Below are 22,450 nucleotides of genomic sequence, written 5' to 3'. Positions count from 1 at the left end.
ATTCATATTTATCGTTAGTAAGTTATTCGTTATTCATGTCGAGTAGTTTTATGTAGCTCTGATATAAAGTCTGTAGTCTTAGTTATTTTATAGTTAATATATAGTTGAATTTAATCTTATTTAGCACATGCACGTAACAACCAATCATACACTTTCCCTCCTTTATTCAGTTGTTTGCTGAAGGTTGCTTCAGACAGCCATTCAATCTTTGATTGAAACATTATATTATTTGTGTAGGACATTTTATATTCATGCAGGTAACTTATTTGAATCTTTTATTTATTTTATCTGTCAATTGTTTGTATTGTTATTTAAGACATCTGACGGTTACGGTTGTGTTTATTAGTTATTTATTAAAATAACTTATTGCGAGTAATATTCACACCGCCATGCAACGCTAGTCATTATTAATGTGTATTTCATTTGAATGCATACATATATTGTATTGATTATATACTTAATTGCATGTATTAATTGTTTCTATTTCAGATAAGGGTACAAAAAAAACCCAATGTCATATGCATTAAATAATGATTTAATTTTAAATAATTAATTATTATTAAGGTTTCCGCATTATCTGACAAAGAAATACAAAAACTCTACACAGACAACATTTTGGGTGCAACAACGCCAAACTCACTCCTGAATACGATTTGGTTAAACAACTCCCTACGAGGAACCCATGAGCATTACCATTTAAGGTTATCTAAATTATTAAATGACAGACTTTCAGTGCTAAAAATGAGAGTCTAAAATTTGATAAATTGTTGGGAATGCATATCTTTAATCCCGTATTACACCAAATTAATCATTTGTTTATCCTCAAACATCTTGAATTTTACATGAACAGTCCTGAATACTTACTGAAAGATAATGAAACAACTTCCGATTATTATACACATTTTTTAAGATAGGGTGATGTCAAACTCAAGACAGATGCTTCAGGAAATGAATTTCTGGAGTTCAATGAACGGCAGACAAAGACCCGCATTGGAGCAGATGCATCAGATGCCAGAACAATTCATTCTAAGATGTTTTCCTCCCCACAGTTAGGAAATAGGTACCCTATTTACATTTACAAACAGTACAGTGATAAAAGGCCCCCCAGCTTCAGCACTGATGATAGCCAATTCTACCTGGCAACAAGAACCGTGCCCTCAACTGACAGTTCTGATCAGTGGTATCCTACGGCAGAAACTTGATGAAAAAAATTGCCAAGATGTTGAAAACTATGGCAATCGAGGCCAGTTTTGAAAAAACAAAAAACATAAGTTATCATTCTGCAAGAAAACACCTTGTTCAAAAACTAAGGGATTCCAATATCGCATCCACCGAAATCATGCAAATAACAGGACACAAAAACGTACAGTCAATAATCAATTACAGAGAAATCTCTATCTCTCGGTTAATGTCCAGAGTTATTTATATAGCTCTCCCATCCTAGTCTTGAAGACACCTATGGACGGGGAAGTGACCACCTGTTCTGGGAGACCATTCCAGAGGCGTTTTTCAGTTTGAAAAAAAGGAAAACTGGTAGGCGTTAACGGTGGTAAATGGCACTATTTAGCGGTGTGCATGGCCTCTGGTGTGCACTCCTGCTGGTATAAGTACACTTCTGGCGTTGATGCCCACTCATTAAGTTGTTAACGATCCTGTACATCATGACAACTTTGGCTGTTTGACGTCTGGATTCAAGTATTGTCCAACCGAGATTGTTCATCATTGCAGAAATTTCCGAACAAACACACAAAGATGTTCAAACCTTTTGGCATCATGTTCTACTGAATCTCCATCTGTTTCATGCACTTCTGTCAACACTCCCGAAATGAACATTTCTCTCCCCACCCACACGGCAGTTCCACAAGCACAGTTTCCTGGCCGTAATCCAATAAATGTTGTTTTTGGAGGTGTACTTAACGTGCAGAACCTCAATATCTACGCACTATCACCACAGTAAATCAAACGCGCAGTATATATTCCACATTCTAATAAAAAACATCATTCAGTTCTTTACACGTGTTGACACACTGCGAAGACGTGACTGTCGTGAGCGACTGCACTGGCCTTGACATGTAACAACGGTTATCAAGTTTCGCCTTTAAAATGTATAATATATGCTTTCATTTTGTATAATTAATTAGTGATGCTTAACGTTTTTTTGCCGAATTAAAGTAGAAAGAGAAAGAAACAGCCTTATTAAATTACATTAAATAGCGCTACTTTTCGTACTGCGGAACAATGCTATTTTTAAAAAGATTCATACGCGATTAACGAATGCAGCGGCTCCAAGGCGTAGCGATTATTTTTCATTATTTCTTTGGAGTGAGTGGTGTCAGTATGATAAACAGAAAAACAGGTTACTGCCTGATCGTTTTGTAATATATCAGGCTCGGCACGAATAAAATAACGGCTCGGCAAGCCTCGGCGTTATTTTATTCGTAGCCTCGCCTGATATTTTACTAAACGATCAGGCAGTAACCTGTTATTCTCTATGTATCATCGTCAAGACCTAAGTGTACAAATGAATAACACTTTATGTTTTGAGCTGCAAATCACAAGAAAATTTCAAATCGCTAGTTCGCAATAAAAAAAACTCAAAATAGTTAGAAGGCATTTATCACAAAAATATGCAAAGGTCCTTGTGCACTTCCTAATGCATTCTCATCTAGACTTTTCAGTGAAAATAAAAATTAGTTCAACTGACTGCAGAGAATTCAAAATCGAGCAGCCAGAATTGACGCCGATTTTTGCTTCGCATGATCAACCGATAAAGGAGATCTTAAGGTTACTGCACTGGTACCCTATACATGCACATGTAATCTTACTCGTGCTCATGTTTAGAACTAATGTGGAACCGCTTTAATATATATCAGAGTGCTGATCACAACTGGGGATCAACTAAGATCAATTAATGATAATAACTTCAATATCCCAAGGACTCAAACAAAACTATCTGAAAGATTGATAGAAGTTATTGGACCCAAGTGGTGGAAAGCTCTCAAATCGAATTCCAGTTAAAAACAAAACTTGGAACGCATATATGTTGCATTTGTATTACCAATAAGCTTTTTCAGTGATGGAATTGTTTACAGCGCAATGAAGTTTTGTCAAATATTGTTTGCGCTATATAAGTGTTCTTGAATTTATATTGTATTAACGTTTCAATGTTTTTTCACATTAATCAACTTACAGGATCTCTTGAGTCTCACAATTTAACGTTAATGATTGTTAATACACCGGTAAGTGGTGCTTATTTCAAATATGTTTTTAAACAATTATTCATAAGAATTTCAAATATTACATTAAAGACATTTTTTATGCTGCTTATGACAATGTGAAAAACATCAAAATAACTTTATCTAATAAGACTGTGTTCTTGGCAAAAAATTCATTTGTAAATGATCCATGGCATTTCTGTGGCAAAGTCAACACTAAAAAAATTGAAAAAATACAAGAGCGTGCACTCCGTTTCATCTACTCGGATTATACTTCTACCTATTGTGAACTATTATCCAAATCTAAATTACCATCGTTGAATGTACGTCGCTTAAGATCTATAGCTTTAGAATCTTTCAAAATAATACATAGAGACACACCTTCATACTTACATGACCTGTTAACTGTTAAACAGACTTCATATTCTTTCAGGTACTCCAATACTGCTGTTATACCTAAGGTAAGGACCACAAGATACGGCATTAGCTCTTTCCGCTTCAGCGCGGCCAGGCTTTGGAATTCTCTACCGCAAAACTTCAGAGACCAATCGAACTACAATTGCTTCCGAAGTCTGGTCAGCGCATGGAGTGGAGAGAGTTGCGCTTGTTCTTGCTGTTCCGCAGCTTCATAGCCTTATTTATTTACTAAATTTAGTTGTAGTTTTGTTTGCATTTAGTTTTATTTGTACTGCTTTTATTTATTTTTGCTTGCATTTTCCTTGCTTTCTTCTGTTTGCTTTGTTTGTATGTGTAGTTATCATCCCTTTCCAGTCTCTATAACCCTAAGAGCGTGAGTACTTTTGTTTTTGCCTAATTTGTGTGCATGTATTTGCTGCTTTTCATGTCTTAACTATGAAATATATTCTAATGTGTGTTATGCACTTGTGAGGAAGTTGCTGATCAGTTCTTTCCAAATCTGATTTGGGGGATATATGTTTTTTAGAATTGTCTTATTTGTCGCACTTTTGTGCTTATTTTCCTATTCAGTTTCTTATTGATTTTGTTTTATTGCAGTTTTTAGACCTAGGTCAAGATCAGCAACTTCAACACAAATTTTAATTTAATGTATTATTTCTGCCAATTGTATTTGTGATGTTTGTAGTCTGCCAGTTATTTAAATTTTGCCTCTGCATGAATATATTTGTTTTAAATACCTCATGTCTTAAAAGTCTATAGGATTGATTATGTATCATTTAATGCTGATGTTTGTTTTAAATATGCATGTTATTTATTGCTATTATTGTAAATGTCGGTTAATAGCTATTCATAGCTAATGTTTCTTTGTTACACATGTACCGACTTAAAATAAAATTTGATTTGATTTGATTTGAATGTTCATGGATATGCTGCCTTCAAAGTGAAAGATTGTCACCGATTTCAGACGTATTTAATGATTTATTCTTAAATTAAAGATATCCGCACTAACTGCAAAAAAACACTTAAGATGTTTGCTTATGTATTTCAATAACTTAACGTTTTACAAAAATAAAGTTCTTAACGGTATGTTTACATGCTGTTCACTCCGTGTGTAAAAACTTACATTTGATGAAGGTACAGACGATAAAACGGTATCGCGAAATCAGGTAAATGTCGAGGATAAGACCATGTAAGGAGGCATTCGTGAAACAATCGCCCAGGCCTGCCGTCCTTGAGACCTCATTGTCGCTCACAAAGGTGTAGTTTGGGTAACTGGACAGTTATTTTAACATAAGAAAACACACTGTATTGTTTTAAATGTTAAACTTATTAAATTGGATTAAGAAAGGTCATATGGAAGTAACAATTCTATTGTAAGCTAGACTGTATTTACATTCCTGTGTGTTTACAAAATACTTTCAAGCATGTAAATTTACAGGAATACAGTAGACATTTTTTTGTTTTAAACACCGAACTAGTTAAATCAGCTGTTGTGTTTAAATTTCAGATACAAAATGTATCCTTCTTTCTAGATCCACTTTGCATTAGCATATTAAAATTCTGTAACAAACAAATGTTGTTTTTTAATCTGAATGTTTACTGTCAATGGAAATATTTTTGCAGAAGGAAACACTACATTATCATGAGTATGCATACGTGAATCAATATAGAGGATGGGCATGATTGAGATCCAGAAAGGCAGAAAATCAAAACCCAAAACCATTTTTCTGCCTTTGTGGTATGTTTGTAGCCCTTTTGGTATTCAGCCTTTTTCGTATGTGTTCTTTTTGGTTTTTGGCCTTTCTGGACCCCAATAAATTAACAAATTGTGTAAATAAGATACCATGAAGGGGCAAAAAACTGGATTTAATTGGATTTATTCAAGAGCATTTCATGCGAACTTTTAAACGTCGTTGACAACATTTATATATCAGCATTTTTCGAGTTTTTTTGTATTGATTGGGATTTTTCTTAATTTGCAATAATTGGAATAGGTCCGGTTCCAGGTAATTGGGAACAAACGCTGACATATGATTAAGGAGCATTGCTAATTAATAGTTAAAAGTGTTTTTTTCTGATTTTAGTTCCTCTGTTCCATCGGCCAGGTTCTGTTCTGCCAATCAACAGAGGACAAGAGGTCGTCCTGTGTATGTCATATCTCGAGAACAGCTGGAATTCTTAATTGAAGCTGGTTTTACAAGACGACAAATGGCAGATCTTCTGCATGTGTCTGACTCATCGGTCAAGCGAAGTCTTAGGTATAGTTCATAATATTTGAAATTTGAAAGAAATATTAACATGAAATGAATGTGCTCCGTACCTTGGCTACATATACCAGATATGCCTAACAACAGGCTCAATTCCAGATTTATGGAAGACAGCAACAGTTTCAGCCATATTCAAGAAGGGGGGCAGGTATAAAGCGAGCAACTACCGCCCTGTGTCACTCACTTGTATATGCTGCAAGATGTTAGAGCACATCATTGTCAGCAATGTCATGGGACACCTGGACAGTAACAACATCCTTACCGACTGCCAACATGGTTTCAGAATGCGGCGGAGCTGCGAAACACAACTCCTAACCTTGTCAGATGAACTACTGAAGTCCTTAGACAAAGGTAAACAACACGACCTAGCCATCCTGGACTTCAGTAAGGCGTTCGACAAGGTCCCCCACAAGCATCTGCTGACAAAACTGCACCACTACATTATACGCGGCCAGACGTTGGAATGGATTAAAGCCTTCCTGACCGACAGAACGCAGCGAGTTGTTGTAGATGGTGCTACCTCAGATCCTGCCCCTGTAGTCAGCGGAGTGCCTCAGGGGAGTGTGCTTGGACCGATCCTCTTCCTGGTATTTATAAACGACCTCCCCCTTCGAGTTTCATCCAAGACAAGACTGTTTGCGGACGACTGCGTGGTCTACAGACAAATAGAATCAGATAGCGACTGCGACCATCTGCAGGAAGACCTCCATCGGTTGTGGCAATGGGAGAAACTCTGGGGAATGTCATTCCACCCAGAGGAGTGCAGCATCCTGCGAGTCCACAGAAAACGATCTCCAATACTGCACACCTACACCCTCTAAGGCCAAATACTTGCCAGTGAAGAGACGTCAAAGTACCTCGGAGTGGAACTGACGAAAGACATGTCCTGGAAGCCTCACATCCAGAACGTAACACGGAAAGGAAACAGCACGCTGGGATTCCTCCGCAGAAATTTAAGGATTGACAACGAGAATGTAGAAAGTGCTGTCTACTTTTCACTCGTTCGTCCAAACCTAGAATACTGCAGCATGGTCTGGAACCCATACCAGAAGGACCAGACTCACGATCTGGAGATGGTCCAGAGAAGGGCAGCCAGGTATGTGACGAACCGCTACCATAACACTAGCAGCGTCACATCCATGCTTGATCACCTGCAATGGGAAACCCTGAAGTCACGGAGGACAAAGGCCCAGCTGACGATGATCTACAAGATATCAAACAATCTCATAGACATCCCAGCAGCAAAATACCTCTCCCCAGGCTCAAGCAGAACCCGATCAAGCCATGACATCAAGTTCTCCACATCGACATCCTACTACAGGCATAGCTTTTCCCCCGGTATTATACCGACCTGGAACAGCCTACCAGCCGCTGTTGCAGAATCCCCTGACTTGATATCCTTCAAGCAGGGACTAGCAAACTTAAGTTTCTAATCAAGTCGTCAGCGCCAGCTACAAAGTAAACCCCAATGACCCCTCATGGCTGTGCCGGTTGAGGTTCAATCCTCTCCGCGGCCATCGTAGCCGGAGAGGCATGAGGTAGATGGATGAAACGTAGCTTGGGACGCATCTGTACTGTCCTTCTGACATTTAAATATCAAACTCTTCTTACTACTTTCCATTTCTTACTTTATCTTCTCACCACCCGTCGCATAATTGTCAAGTTTGACGGCAGCACCGTACGATGTAGATGTAAATGTAGATGGAGTTTCTCCAGTAACCGTAGAAATTTATATTAATTACCTGTAAGCACCCTTCATTTCACAATTTTCCCAGATAATATGAAGGCCTGTGTCACTGCAAGGTATAGGTATTTGTCATCATACATGTAGCTTGTGATTGTTTTAAGACACAGATTTGATAGTGGTTTGATTTGCACATACCGGGGTAATTGCTTCGAATTTTTAAAAACAAGAAATAAAAAAGAGAATTCAAAATAAAATTCTAATCGAAATAATGGGACACGAAAATCGTTTTATATAGACCAGGATATTTTGGGCTGAAATAAGGACCCATTCCCCTTGCAAAGAAGTATATATCCACCCATTTCTGACAAAATTTCCCAGCACTCAATATATGTTACTCATTATATAATATGCTATTTTGGCTATTACAATTTTCAGATTCATATAATCGAGCTAGTGGGTATTGTAATCTGTTTTTTTTAATGCATACAGATTTGGGCTAGTTGTTCAACAATGCTAAAGTGATGATTGTTTCTATCATTATTCAAATGCAATTTGCATGATACACATGCTAGAAAACCAGCTGAATTTGTTTCAGATCCTTTGGTCTAAAGCTAAGGCAGACATACTCGGTGCTGTCAAATGATGCATTAGATGATCGTGTACGAGAAGTGACCCAAAGGAAACCGTCCCTTGGTCAGAGAATGGTTCAAGACCTGCTGCAGAGCCGAGGACATATTGTTCAGAGACAGAGTTGCTGACAGACTCATACGAGTTGATGCCGCAGCAGTGGCTTTGAGATGGTGTCATTCCATTAGACGACGGGTCTACAAGGTTGCGGCACCAAATTCATTGTGGCATATTGATGGAAACCTGAAGTTAATCAGGTAAAACAGTTAACGTTGCATAACCATTTCCCACTCAGAAGAAAAGAGAAAATCACTTTGTGCAAACAGCATAAAACCAAAACAGCCTTCTGCTCATCAGTATCTTAGGGTTGGAAATGAAGACTTTAAAACTTGAATACATTAAAAAAGATATTGTAATTAAATGTAACTTTCTAAGAGACTACACATGGGTCAAAATACGTATCTAAGTGATAATGGGTTAAATTAGGCATAGGTCATATAACGTATTTGTTTACCAGTTAGCCACAATCTGCTAATATGAAACACCTTATGCAGGTATTACAATTTTATTTAGTTTCAAGACTGTGTTGTACAACTTGACAAGTTCGAGTCTATGGCAATCAATTTGCTTAAGTGAAGAAAGAATTTTGTATTAAATATGGGGGAAAAAATAAATATTGCTGTGGGAATGGGGCCTATTTTAGCTAAAAAAAGTAAGTCCTCCATTAGAAATATTGAGTATTGCAAGGTTATTGTAAAGGAAAATACAAGAGTAATATTCTCAAGTTTTGTTCTCCAAACTTCCAACAAAGCAGGCTTGGAAGCATCAACACCTTCATTTTTCAACTCTTGGATGTGGAGTATTGCAATATTTAAATCCTTTTTAGGATTCCAAATGTATATAATAAAGAATGAATTTTAAATCATGGTGTAAGTGTCCAACAAAATCAATAAAACTTAGTACCAAACATTTTTTAATCGATGAGATAATACAGATTCAAGTCAATCAAGCAGACAGGGTATATTTGCATATCCTACTTTACTTTTTATTGTATTTACGAGGAATGATGACAATTGGTTAACAATGAAATACATGTACCAAAACAGGTTGACTAGTTATGGATTTGACATGCCTAATTAATATATTTAATTTTTACCTAGATTATAAAATAATCATCTTCTATACGTCTTTTATCTGATAGCAAAAAGCTATGTTATATGCTGGTATAAATTCTTAGATAGGTAGTAATTATTATTGGTGCTGTAAAGAGAGATATTTGTGTTTAACATTTAAAGCCACACATTTCCACTGAAGCAGCAAAAGGCATAAAATAAATCATTAGTGAATTAATATGTAATGACTATCATGTTTATATGTTGCAATTTATTATGCAACATGCAAATGTCGCTATAACATATTACTGTCATTTTATATTATTTATCTTCAGATGGGGCTTTGTCGTCCACGGTGGGATTGACGGATACTCGAGACTGTGTGTCATCCTGAAGGTTTCCACCAACAACCGTGCAACCACGATGACGAAAGCCTTCATAAATGGTATCAGGCAGTATGGTGTACCTTCCAGAGTTAGATCAGATAACGGTCTGGAAAACACAGGTGTTGGAGCCTTCATGATCTCCTATCGAGGCCCTGGTCGTGGATCCTTCATTACTGGGAAGAGCGTTCTCAACCAGAGGATCGAGCGGCTCTGGAGGGACATGTATTCCGCATGTACCAATGTATTCCACCAGCTCTTCCAACATCTAGAGGAGACGGGTCGCTTGGACCTGAGCTCGGAAGTACGCATGTGGTGCTTACACCTTGTGTATGTTCCACTCATTCAGCGGGCCTTAGACCGCTTCCGTGGCGGATGGAACTGCACCAGACTGAGTGAGGAGGGGGACAGAACACCCACCCAGCTTTATCTGCAGAACATGATAGAGCATGCAGGACTTGATCATCGAGGGGGTTGATGACATGCTCTTTGAACCTCAAGAGGAGCAACTGAGTGTCTCAGAGGAGCACTATGGAGTAGATGAGGAAGCTTCTGTAGCCTCAGCAAATGACGATGAGCTAGAGGTTTCCTCTGTTACAACACCCATTGACCATGAACAAATGGCAGAACTAACTAATAGAATTAGACCCTTGGATTCAGAGGATGGTTTGGCTGTTGACTTGTTTGAACCGGCTATGCACTTTTGTTGCCAGGCATTAAACATATAATGTAGTACGCTGAACAGTTCTAAGTGGTCAATGGGTGTTGTAACAGAGGACTTCTCTGGCTCATCGTCGTATTCTGAGTTTCAGGAGCTTCCTCATCTACTCAGCTGTTCCTCCTGAGGTTCAAAAAACGTCATCCACCCTCAATGACCACGTCCCGCATGCTCTTTCATGCCCTGCGTGGTTGAACAAGTTGTCATTTCCCCACCCCACCCCCCAGAGGGTTAGGGGACACAAACTTGCAATCATATTCCTGCTTTCACACCTGTAAGCTATCATACACTTAGTGTTTGATTGATGTACCTAATGAGTAATGTATATTGTTAAACATATGAACAACAGTATGAAGTTTCCTCAAAAGACTAATTTGAAATAATTAGTCGTACTTATTTATTAAACAGTAAATACATGTTGAATAATGAAGTTTTGTAGCGTTTTATTGAGGTCTAACTTTACATAATTTTTAAAATAATTAGTTGTTGTTTTTGCATGGTATTGTTTAATTCCAACTTGTATACTCAATTGATAGTGATATGTTGATTGCAGAGAAAAAACAAACAGATAACAAACACGATCATTTTTGTTGGTATGCGAGTCTTTATATAAACGCCGTACGGATGAAGAGAGAATTTTGTTCCGGTCCATTGATTAATGGTTAAGTTACTGGCTTTGGACTTGTAAAATTTTCTCTATAATAACCTTTTTCTGGCGGTTTTTTACGCAACGCTTTTAAATATTTAGCTGATTTTTTTTGTACGTGAGTCTCCCCACATGACCTACAGATGAAGTTTGTAATTCGTTCTGGTCCATTGATTTTTGGCGCAGTGATGGGCTACTGTTTTCCGGATGTTTTAACGCATTCAGCTATTGAGCTGAATTTTGGTATGTAGGTTTACCTTGAAAGCCTACAAATGAAGTGTGAAATGTGTTCCGGTCCATTGATTTTTGGCAAAGTTATGAGCCTTGGAATTATATTTTTCTATAATAACCGTTTTCCGGAGAGTTTTTTAACCAAGCTTTCAGATAATGAGCTTATTTTTTTTGTATATTAGTCTAGCTTCATTAGCTACAGAAGAAGTGAAAAATCGTTCCGGTCTATTGATGTTTTTCGTAGTTATGGGCTTTGGACTTTTTTCTGAGTTTATTTTCGGCAATGCTTTCAGATATTGAGCTGATTTTTGGTATGTGTGCCTACGAACAATGACTAACCGATGAAGGGTGATGTTCGTTCTGGTCCATTGATTTATGGCCAAGTTAGGGACTTTGTTTTCTCCAGAATATCTGCCGGGGGACTTCAAATCGCACTGGGAGCATTGTGTTTCAAAAACGTAGCTCTTGTTTCTTTTTATTTTTTAATTTGTTTTTCAACACAACATCACATGCAATTGTGTTATTCTTTAACAGAGTACCAGATTCAATGAGATAGCAAATTATGTACTTTAAAGTTATGAAATCTCCAACAAATAATATGCTCTTGCTTGTGGCTTGGTTAAGCAAAAGTAGTAATTAAACCATTAAGAACATATCACGTACAAAAAATTTACATGAATGTGATTTTATAGAATTTTTCAAAAATCATTTATCATATGAGAAACAATAATTGGGAGCGAATTTTTTCCAAATGCGTTTCCTTTAATAAACGGTTACATTGAACTGCGTGTTAAAACATGACATTGTTAAGAATTGTTTATAATCAACTAATCTTACTTCAATCTAATATGATAAAAGTCCGGTGTCTTTTCATAATTGTCTTTTGAAGCTTATTGTTTTGGTAGATCTCTAAAGGCTGTTTTTACTTATGACATATCATGCAAAATGCATACTAGTTAAAATTGAAGAATTATCTTTGTGAAAACTTATCATAGATTAAACACAATGATATTCTAACGCATATTTATTTTAATCAGAATAAGCGTTAGCATGTATAACCACATATTTGTAAATGATCACAACAAATACGAAACTGAGATTGAAATCAGAAGAAGAGTTAGCATGTATAACAACATATTTGTAAATGATCACAACACATACGATAATGAGATTGACATCAGAATAAGAGTTAGCATGTATAACAACATATTTGTAAAGGATCACAACAGATACGAAACTGAGATTTACATCAGAATAAGAGTTAACATGTATAGCAACGTATTTATAAATGATCACAACACATACGATACTGAGATTGACATCAGAATAAGAGTTAGCATGTTTAACAACATATTTGTAAATGATTACAACACATACGATACTGAGATTGAAATCAGAATAAGTTTTAGCATGTTTTACAACATATTTGTAAATGAACAAAACACATGTATACGATATTGAGGTAGATCATTTGTAGATATATTTACATAGGTGTAAAATGCACGGTAAAAATAAATTTAAAAAACGTTTAAAAGCAAAAATGATAAAAAATAAGCCACAGCAATGCAATATTCTGGAAAAACAGCTATACAGAGGCATACAGAGTGCGTCGTAACCTAGTATAGACCATTCACGTTTGTAACCGATAATTTCTACGGGATCCAGTGCTACCATACTTACCAATATGTTAAGGGTTTTAAGATGTTCGTTGATATAATATAGGCATTGCGTCTATGGCATTTACATGACCATACTATTTGGTTAGACATTTCATGAAGCATGACAGTAGATGAACAGCGTTACGTTAAAAGAATCAAATGAGGAGTTAACTTACACAGCAATTCTATTGCAACTGTTAAAAATTAGACAAATGAATAAAATTGAATATTGTTAACGTATTCGTAATTTTATCAAGCACATTATTCCATCCAAGTATTGCAGAACAGAGGATGATTAGCTTTATAATAATTTGTTGAACGTAAACATTTAACCTCTCGAAATCACCTGGCGGCAAACTATCAACGTTCAAACCTCATTTCAATTGTTGTGTTATTTAACCCTTTCAGCGCTGGAACCAAATGTTAAAGGCCTTTGCAAACAGTTTGGATATAGATGAGACGGCACAGAACGTGGCGTCTCATCAGGATCCAAACTGTTTGCTATTCTGATAGTATTCTTTAAAAAAAAAATCGAAGAAAATGCTGATTTTGGAAATTCAGCAGACGACATTTAGCAGACGACAAATTTCCCAGCATGCAAAGGGTTAAATTCTTTGTTTATCAAAGTCGCGATTGCACAGGGCCAACACAATTGCCTTGCCTTATAATGCTCTATCATGTATTTGCAGCTGAACAATGTCTAGTCAGTTGTTGTAATGTAGTGCAAGGTTTATCATACACGAAATTGTGAGCATAAACGTGTTTTGATAGGTCGCGTTTATGGCCCTGTTATCCAAAACAAATTGTTTAAAATCTTTGAATAGTGTGTCATCCAAACACACTTTGAATGTACCTTTACCAGTGAAATCGATGGTGGTCATAAATTCCATGTCGCCAAAATACTTTGCATACTCTGCGATGTATATCAAATATCCATCATACATTAAAATTTCATCTTCAGCAAATTCAACCAAAAGACATAAAAATATTTTACCTAGAAGAAGCATTTTATTCATCTGCATTTTCCGGTAGTTCGGGTTCCGATTGTCAATAATTACTAAGTTATACAATCGTTCTAGAAATTTGAGATCGTGCTTTGTTTGTATTTCATGAAGGTGAGACAAACTTCGAACACTTTGGGACATTAGCTCTTGTTTACATAGTATCGATGTATTGTTTAATCGGACGAGCCATTTTGATTTAAGAAACTGGTTCATTTGACTCATCAATACGGATGGAGTGATTTCGCTTGATGCATGAAAAACGATAGCAAAATAGTCTATGATGACAGAATCTGATTCCGTAATGAAGTTGGCGTACTCAGATATAATTTCAATGTTCATCGATGTCTCAATGTAAAATTCAATGTCCTCGAAGAATTGTTGAATATCTTCCTTGGACGTTTCATTTGGTAAACGAATCGGCTCAGCTATAATCAGTTTTACGAAAAACCCAACCGTTAGTGCGAGCCATTTTGGTAGTTCGAAAATGCATTCACCCATGAGGTTGCGTTTTTGGCCAACAGGGCAATGTATCAACCAGGTTTTGTTCTTGTTCTGAAAACAAAACGACAATTTCAATAATATATGTAAATAGGAGTGTAGAAATGTGAACAATTTACGAAAACCAGAATAGTTCTCAATGAACACTTGATTTACTCTTCGTAAGTGTAATAAAACAATAAGTGTTGAACTATAAACAAATCCTACGATTCTGAATTTGCTAAAGTAATTTGCTACGATGATCAACAAATTAAAAGATGAAATTATATTTATTAATATATATAATTTTTCATGAAATACCTTTACTTCATAAGCTGAAAATGGCACTTCATCCACATCAGAAACGGTGTGCATCCATTTAATAAGCGTAATGAACTTTTGATTTGAAAGACCTTCCAAAGGATTTATGGAATCTAAAACACACTTTTTGTTTGGTAACTTATCATGGTTGCAGATGAAGCAGAATACGTTTTTAAAATAATAGTTAATACGCCAGGTATGAACATAAACAGATTGAAATGAACTCGAACATAATTCGGCGATACTGTTTTGATCTATATTAAATTGACGAAGGTATTGCAGACTGTTGATTCACAGAGCAGGTTTTTTCGGACATGAGTCTACCAGAGCTTTTTTTTATAGCATTGTAACTTTCTTAACATGTATAAATCGTCGTCAGGGTATGTGAAAAACGCATGGCAGTTTGCTGTAAAAGTTCTGAATCTTAAGGCGGAGAGTATTGTATCAATATCAGACGCATTCGATTTTTTGAACACTATGTAAGAACCCCACTCTTTGCCGTCCTGAACCCCATTGCATGCTGCGCAATTCTTATTTATGTATATTTTCTGGCGACTGGGCGAAAATACTGGCAGGAGAGGACCCCAGGGATTTTGCTGCAGTTCATAACAGGTTATAGTTTTGTTGCAAGTGGTCAACATGTAAAACGCTACGTCGACTTTTATGTCAATATTTTGATTTGACAATGGATATAAACACTCTTCATTCTCATGCCGAAATGTAGAGTACACGCTTTTGAAACAGCAGTCACTGTAGAACTCACAGTAATCGTCGCAATAGCAATCTACAAAGCAATGACATTGTTTATATTATGAAGTAAGGTCAAAACGGACTTCCAGTGCTGGAAAACCTGCGACAGAAGCATAGTGTATGCCTCGAATTAAATGAAGCATACGGCTACGCGTATAGGTTTGTTTGTTTGTTAGACTGAACATGTAAATTAATTGACTCAAACACAAAGTGAGCCATCGGTAGTTAAGTCGCTTTATAATCTATAAAAAAAGTCAATCCGTAATATTAAATGTAATGTAATTGAAAATCTCACGACGTGAATGTATTTTTTAATAAATAGATGAAACAAACCATCACAGCAAGGTGTCCATTCTGAATTATTCAGAGATTTGGCTCGAGTTGATCTGTTAATGCCACACACTTCAGTCTGAGCGCAGAAGTCTTCGCCATAACAGCGAAACAGAGATATAATATTATCGTCGGTCCAGTTTTTCCCACTTATGGGATTTCCTTCAGTCGCAATGATTGGAGTTATTGACATAACGGTTAAGGCAACCGAAACGCAGTAACACAATGCCATTTTGTAATATAATGAGCGTCCATTATACACTAGTTGTAATAGTATTATTTCACCATCGTCAGTCACTGAAATGAAAAACAAATTGTTCCAGTTCATAAAATTGCGTAAAGTGAAGAAATGTTATTAAGTTGCATCATACGCAATTCCTCCTATTTCAAGAATAACACACAAGGACCTAAATGAGGATAACAAATATAAAGCGAGGTGACAACATATTTTCGAGGAAAGCATGTATTTACCAATTAGTATTTTGAAAAAAGCATACGGTAGTTGATTTAAAGCAACAATCATATACAATTTTGTATAACGATGTGTAAATTTCTTTCTAAAATATACCAGCAGAGATAAATGCATTAACATAAGATCGCTTAAAATTATATCTGATAATTCTTTCAAGAAGTTATTTTATATTGGTTTGAAAAAAATGTAAGTATGATGCCATGTCGAATTATATATTTTTGTTGAATATAATGAAGATTTTAATTTTGTTAGTGTGATTTGTTTCGTTTGCAAAACGTATTGTCCATGAACTTGAAATATATATATATATATACCTTTTTGCTTAATTTAATTCAATCCATATAAATAACGATATTCAATTCAATTATCATTGATCATTCCATATATTTTAGAAGCGAAATCGAATAAATGTGAAATTCTACTTAAGGAATAAACAAGCAATACAGTTATTAGCACATACCAAAATCTGTGTTGTCGTTCTTTACTCGTTCAAGTGTGTGCTAATTATGTGTAAAATATAAATATAAAATCAAAATTAAAAAAAGAAAATGTGATGCATTTGTGTTTCAGAATTGATTAAGCTCAAATTGCTCTAAAGAATAGTAATAGATACCTAGATAAAAACCATCCGCTGTCGAGAGTATCGCTTCTTGTATACATATGTGTGTCCATGGTTAAATCAATTTATACTGTTATGTGCACTGACCACGCCTTCGGAAAAGAAACGCCCCTTAATGATAATATTTATGATAACAGGCAGCTAGTATAATACGCTTTTAGAGCACATACCTGAACACATTGTTTTGATCTTCAACTGTATTAATTGCCTGTGTTGTTTGTTAAATGATGTACCACATATTAACTATGTGCCCTTTAAGAAAAAAACACAATATTATGTATAAAACTGCGTTAATGCAACAATCACCTAGAAAAAATGTTTATTTATAATACGACCGGCCTGTTCAAAGAGGTTTTAATGAAAACAGTATTTTTGAAGAGTGACCAAATTATCCAGTTTTATTTGTGTGCATTATATACCGTATGGTAGATATTACGTTACACAAAAATATAGTACGCGCTTACATATGATTTTCGCGGGTGCTATTTACACGATTAGCAAAGAATTTAATAAGGGCTTATTCTATTCGTTAAACGTATCCTTATCATTGTTTCTACAAGTGCAGTTTCTAAGCATATTAAGAGTCCGAGTTTGGCCCATTTCCATAATTATTATGCTTCCTCATGACAGCGATATAATGGCATAATTTTATGGTATGGATTTTCTCTTTTCAACAACGCTCTTGTTATGGAACTTAACGGGTTCGCTTCCTCGGGGACTTTACAACTAGGCTCCCGATGAAATAACAAACCTAAACTATGTTTCTCGTTTAGCGGCTGGTATGAACGACTGATTTAGACATAGTTTTACGGCAAATGTATGTTCATACAATATGCAAACATACTGCACTTATATATGCCAAATAACAAGTCATACATCAATACATTATACAATACAGTTTTACAAAATAATACGAAGTAAAGTATGCAACCACGAGGTCTGCCCGTAAGTAACTATAAATGTTACCTCGAAATACAACTCTAAATGAAAAAAAAGTGCGATAACTATATTGTATTACAAAACCATAATTTATTGCACGCATTATAATCTATAATCTCCATATGCAAGGCACTGTCACATTTACAGAACAAGGTATCGGTAGTATATAATACGTACCCTTTGGGTCAAAAGAACAGATACGCCAACAGCTAAAAAAAGATATCACAGCGGTGACAAAGTTGTAACGGCAGTGACATTTTTGTCACTGCGGTAATAAATTTATCACTGCGGTGATATATATTTTGTCACTGCGGTAACAATTTTGTCACAGCGGTGACAAATTATGACTGTTGGTATATTTTTTATGCCTGCTGTAACATTTATTTGTTTGGTCAGTTTTCAACCAATCATTTTTGTCGCAACAAACCGAGATGTTTTTTAAAGAAAGTAATGAAATATTTAACAAAACATTTAAATAAAATCAATACGGAAGAATAAAGATAGCTAATAAGCTTATTCATGTGTGTGTTCATATGTTTTTGTCCTTAAATGATTTTATTAAGTAAAAAAATTTGAAATAGAAATATTGGCCCCGCAGTAAATGCTATATTCGAAGAAAATGGCGGCGCAATTCGTTCAGAGAGCTAATGAAATTATTTTATCATGCGGTAGAATTCTTCTTGGTTATCAAAGTAGGAATGTTTTGAACGACTCTCTCCTTACCCTTAATTCGTTGTTGCTGAATGTTAGGAGAATGTGCACCGAACATCCGAGGATGGAAGAACTTGCTAACATCATTGTCCGTATGATTGAATCCATAGAGCAACATAAGAAGTGAGTTTTGTTTTAATACATTAAATTAATGATTATATGAATAATATTGTTGCACATAATTTAAGTGATAATGCACATGGGTGTGTGAACAGGTCTCATTAATAGGTCACTGAATATTTTGATGACCATTATTTCAAATATATGGCTAACAATGTTAATTATGGCGGATACTATGTCTGGCTATTTGTTGTTTTGGGTAACATTAGTTGCAATAATTCAACTCTCAGCTGTATAACCCAAATCCGCCATAAATCATCAAAGGCTCTGGGAGTACGTTTATAAGGACCAGGGTAGCTTGTCATTTTATTTCATGAGTGGGGACTATTGAACTTAACCGGTACGTAAAAAAGAATGGAAAGGCGTATAATTTTGTCATTGCTAAGCATGCAAAACCTAACAGAAAACGAAAAACCTAATAACCCTTTTTATCCTAAATGTTTACTTAGTATCGGGGGCTTATAGCCTACTGCCCCCAAAGCCCTGCTTTGTTGATAGTGGTAAACAACAGCATACAATTAAAGTTCAGTCTTGCCCATGAGTGATCATATTTATTATTATTTTCACTGTTGCGAAGCGAAAAACAATAACTCCATATGGAGTTTCTTAACTGTTATGTTAAAGATTTGTGGACGTTTTGCGCCAAAGTATTTTCGCATGCTGTTTCGCTCCCAAGATGTTTCCTCCCTGGTCATTTCGCCCCCATTTAAAAAAAATTGATACTTATAGTTTTTTATGTCAATGACACTATTGGAAATTTAGTGTGTAATGTTATTACATAAATCGCAGATTGTAAACAGTGGTCTGGACAGTTTTCACATGCACTCAGGATGTCCATCAAATCGTTCTGGATCAAGATCTAGCGCTTTTATAGGTAATTTTCTGGATAAGATCGGGTCATTGTTATTTTACAGTTTCACTCTCATCCATGTATATCAAAATCATGTCAAGCTTTATTTCATTGTCGAGTGTGGTCTATAAAAGTTTAATTACTCATACATGTACATGGATCTTTTAAACAAAATAAAACTACATGTACTTGATAAGTTTAAGTTGATATAGATTTATTCTTAGTAAACCAACTTTTTTAAGAGTTTGATAGAGATCGCCAGCTGTTTGTGTTTGTGACAGTTTGACATATTTATCGGTTTGAGTAAATAAATGGTCAGTGAGTGAATCGTACATTTCAGGACTCGACATTAACTTTTGAAGCCAGTCGTCCGGTCGCACAAGGGACCAAAATTTCACATGTCCAAAAACATCTTGTCCTGACCATTTTATCTTATTTTGCTCAGTACTTTGCAAAATAATGAAATATTACAAAATGCTCAGATCATAAAGACTTTAAAGGGACTGTCAACCACGATTAACGAAAAAAGAGGAGTTCTAAATTGCCGTAATTTTTCACTGCGCCCCACATGCTGCTGCACTGTCAAAACCATAAGGCTCAAAGGGACCACCTCGAAGCTGCATTGCACTCTCATGGACTAGTTTGAAACCTTTCCAACGTGCTAGACACCCAAGAGAGCAGCTAGGGGCCCGGTCTTCTCTGCCCTCGCCAAATACCTTCTAGACTGTCAAATAACTGACAAGATCTAGATCATTGGGGGAGGGAGAGCAGCCAACACCCACCCAATTATACAGTCATGAGACTGATTCTTTTAAACCGTGTAATCTTTACACAAATTTTACATAATGCTATTGTAATTGTGTTGGATTTGTGTCACTTTGACACAACTTTGTTTTAGCTTTTAAGGGGCTTATTGTTCCACCGCCCTTTCTAAATCAGGCCAACGGCATTGACCTGATATTCTTTATTTTAACACATTTTTTAATTTAGTATAACGTTAGTTAGCCATTTACATTTCTCAGTTTCTTAATAAAACTATATTTTATGGCAGTTTTTATAAAAAGGAAGGACGATGCTGTCCAGTAACCCGGGTTTGTTGGCTGCATTGCACCCCCTCCCTTCTCCTTTGACACCCCACCCTTTCCCCTTCAAACTCGAAGAGGCGTGTCAGACTGGAATGCACGGTGCAGGGCCTTATACCTTGCAAAACCCGTACTTAGCCCTATCCAGGGTAATATCAACTCCTTGGTATTATTGTAGATTTTCTTAATATTGCTATCTTGTTCATTATAGCCAATAACGTACCTTTGTATTTTCTTTAATTTTTGTTCAAATTGCTATTTTATATAGCAAATAAGGTACTTTTGTACTATTTTCTCTTTTGTTATCCCATTTAGGTTATATTGGAGGGATAAAAGCTTTTCTTTCTGCATTCAAGTATAATTTGGTCTTTTTACCAATTTGATTTTTTACCGGAAATATCCCAGTACATCAAATATCATATTGTTTTAGTTTTCTTTCAATTTGTTCTCTTATTAGTTTCCATTTACCATGCACTCCCTCTGGTCCAGTGGACAAAATCATCACAAAAAAAGTACTCCTATATAAATTATCTCCCTTTGATCAACCCAGTGGTATTGCCCCTGCTGGAAAGTGGAAACCCCCCATTCATTCCCGCCTACACTTCCAAAACTTCCCCTTTTAGCCCGCATGGTGGCAACTGGAATTTTACTTATAAATATTGCATAAAGTACTGTACATAATGTAAATAATCCACTTTTATGTATAAAATAGTTGTTTTGTTTAATTTTTTAACTGTAAAGTACATTGTATTACTTTCAAATTGTTATGTGGGCCTATTAAGGTGACCGCTTGGCGGCAAGTAAGTCATTACCTTTAGATATATAAATATTATTATAAACTTTCTTTTAAATATTGTCTTAACGCCACTCCGGGGGGACGTTTCTTCTTCATAGCCCAATTCTCTCTAAGTTCCATACAGGAAGGGTCTAATGTTGGAGCATTACGGCTATATTGCCTGTCTGCAAGTGTTCAACATTAGGCCATCCTTAAAAATTCTTTTGTTTGGCATAACCCGACCGTCCCACTAGAAATTTTTTTTGCTCGCCAAAACTTCTTTCCGCTACATTTGTCCTTTCCGCTTTTTATCATTTCCGGTTATTTGCGTCATTTAATTGAATGCTTTTTCAAGGATATCTAGAATAGCAATGAACAAAACGCGTACCAGTATTTATTTGAGTCGCCTGTTTATTTGACATATGCATATGCGATTAATTAGACTTTAAATAAAATTAAACCGCTCTTGTTTTTCTCGTATCCCTTTAATTAAAATACGCTGCTGTCGTTAAGGATAGTTTGGGAGTAAAGAAAACAAATTAATTAATAATCAGCGTTCAAGTTAATTCGGCAATCGGCAGAGATGTGTAATATTATCGCCATATAACTTATTAATTAATTATCACTCTTTAATTCAGATCGGTAAATATTCGATAGAAAGATAAAAATTGGTCAGCTTAGAAATATTTATTGACGGGTATTGTCACGTTTGTGTTTCATTTGCTTATCTCTTTATACGACTTTCCGACCGGTCGCTATTTTGGAGGCAGACGGCGATATTAAATGGGTATTCAAATTACCGGAATACAACATCTGCGCATGATTGACCCAATATTATCCGATAGTTTTGCAAATGACTCAAATGGCGAACGACAGCGAGCATTGCGAACGTGTTATTATTGGAATAAATGCTCACTACTACAGGGCTCGCGCTGTCGTTCGCCATTTGCGAAAGTATGGCGAATTAGGCTATATAAAAATATAATTTGCGAATATGATTAAATCTCGTTAAATTTCATTGAAAACACCCGCCATTTTA

General features: G+C 35.9%; 1 protein-coding gene across 1 annotated transcript in view; it reads right to left on the bottom strand.

The window, feature by feature from the left end:
* The window catches only part of LOC127831268 (alpha-(1,6)-fucosyltransferase-like), a 108,624-nt gene that overhangs the window by 35,142 nt on the left and 51,032 nt on the right, over nt 1-22,450 (bottom strand). Inside the window, exons 8-10 of the mRNA XM_052356248.1 lie at nt 6,922-7,065; nt 6,067-6,092; nt 4,756-4,904 (exon numbers count right to left, since the gene is read on the bottom strand). Of these exons, the coding sequence (XP_052212208.1) occupies nt 4,756-4,904; nt 6,067-6,092; nt 6,922-7,065 (319 nt within the window). The remainder of the gene's footprint in view (nt 1-4,755; nt 4,905-6,066; nt 6,093-6,921; nt 7,066-22,450) is intronic.

Source organism: Dreissena polymorpha, chromosome 5 (genome assembly GCF_020536995.1).
Source record: "Dreissena polymorpha isolate Duluth1 chromosome 5, UMN_Dpol_1.0, whole genome shotgun sequence".
Lineage (NCBI taxonomy): Eukaryota > Metazoa > Mollusca > Bivalvia > Myida > Dreissenidae > Dreissena > Dreissena polymorpha.
This window is presented reverse-complemented; position numbering and strand designations above follow the sequence as displayed.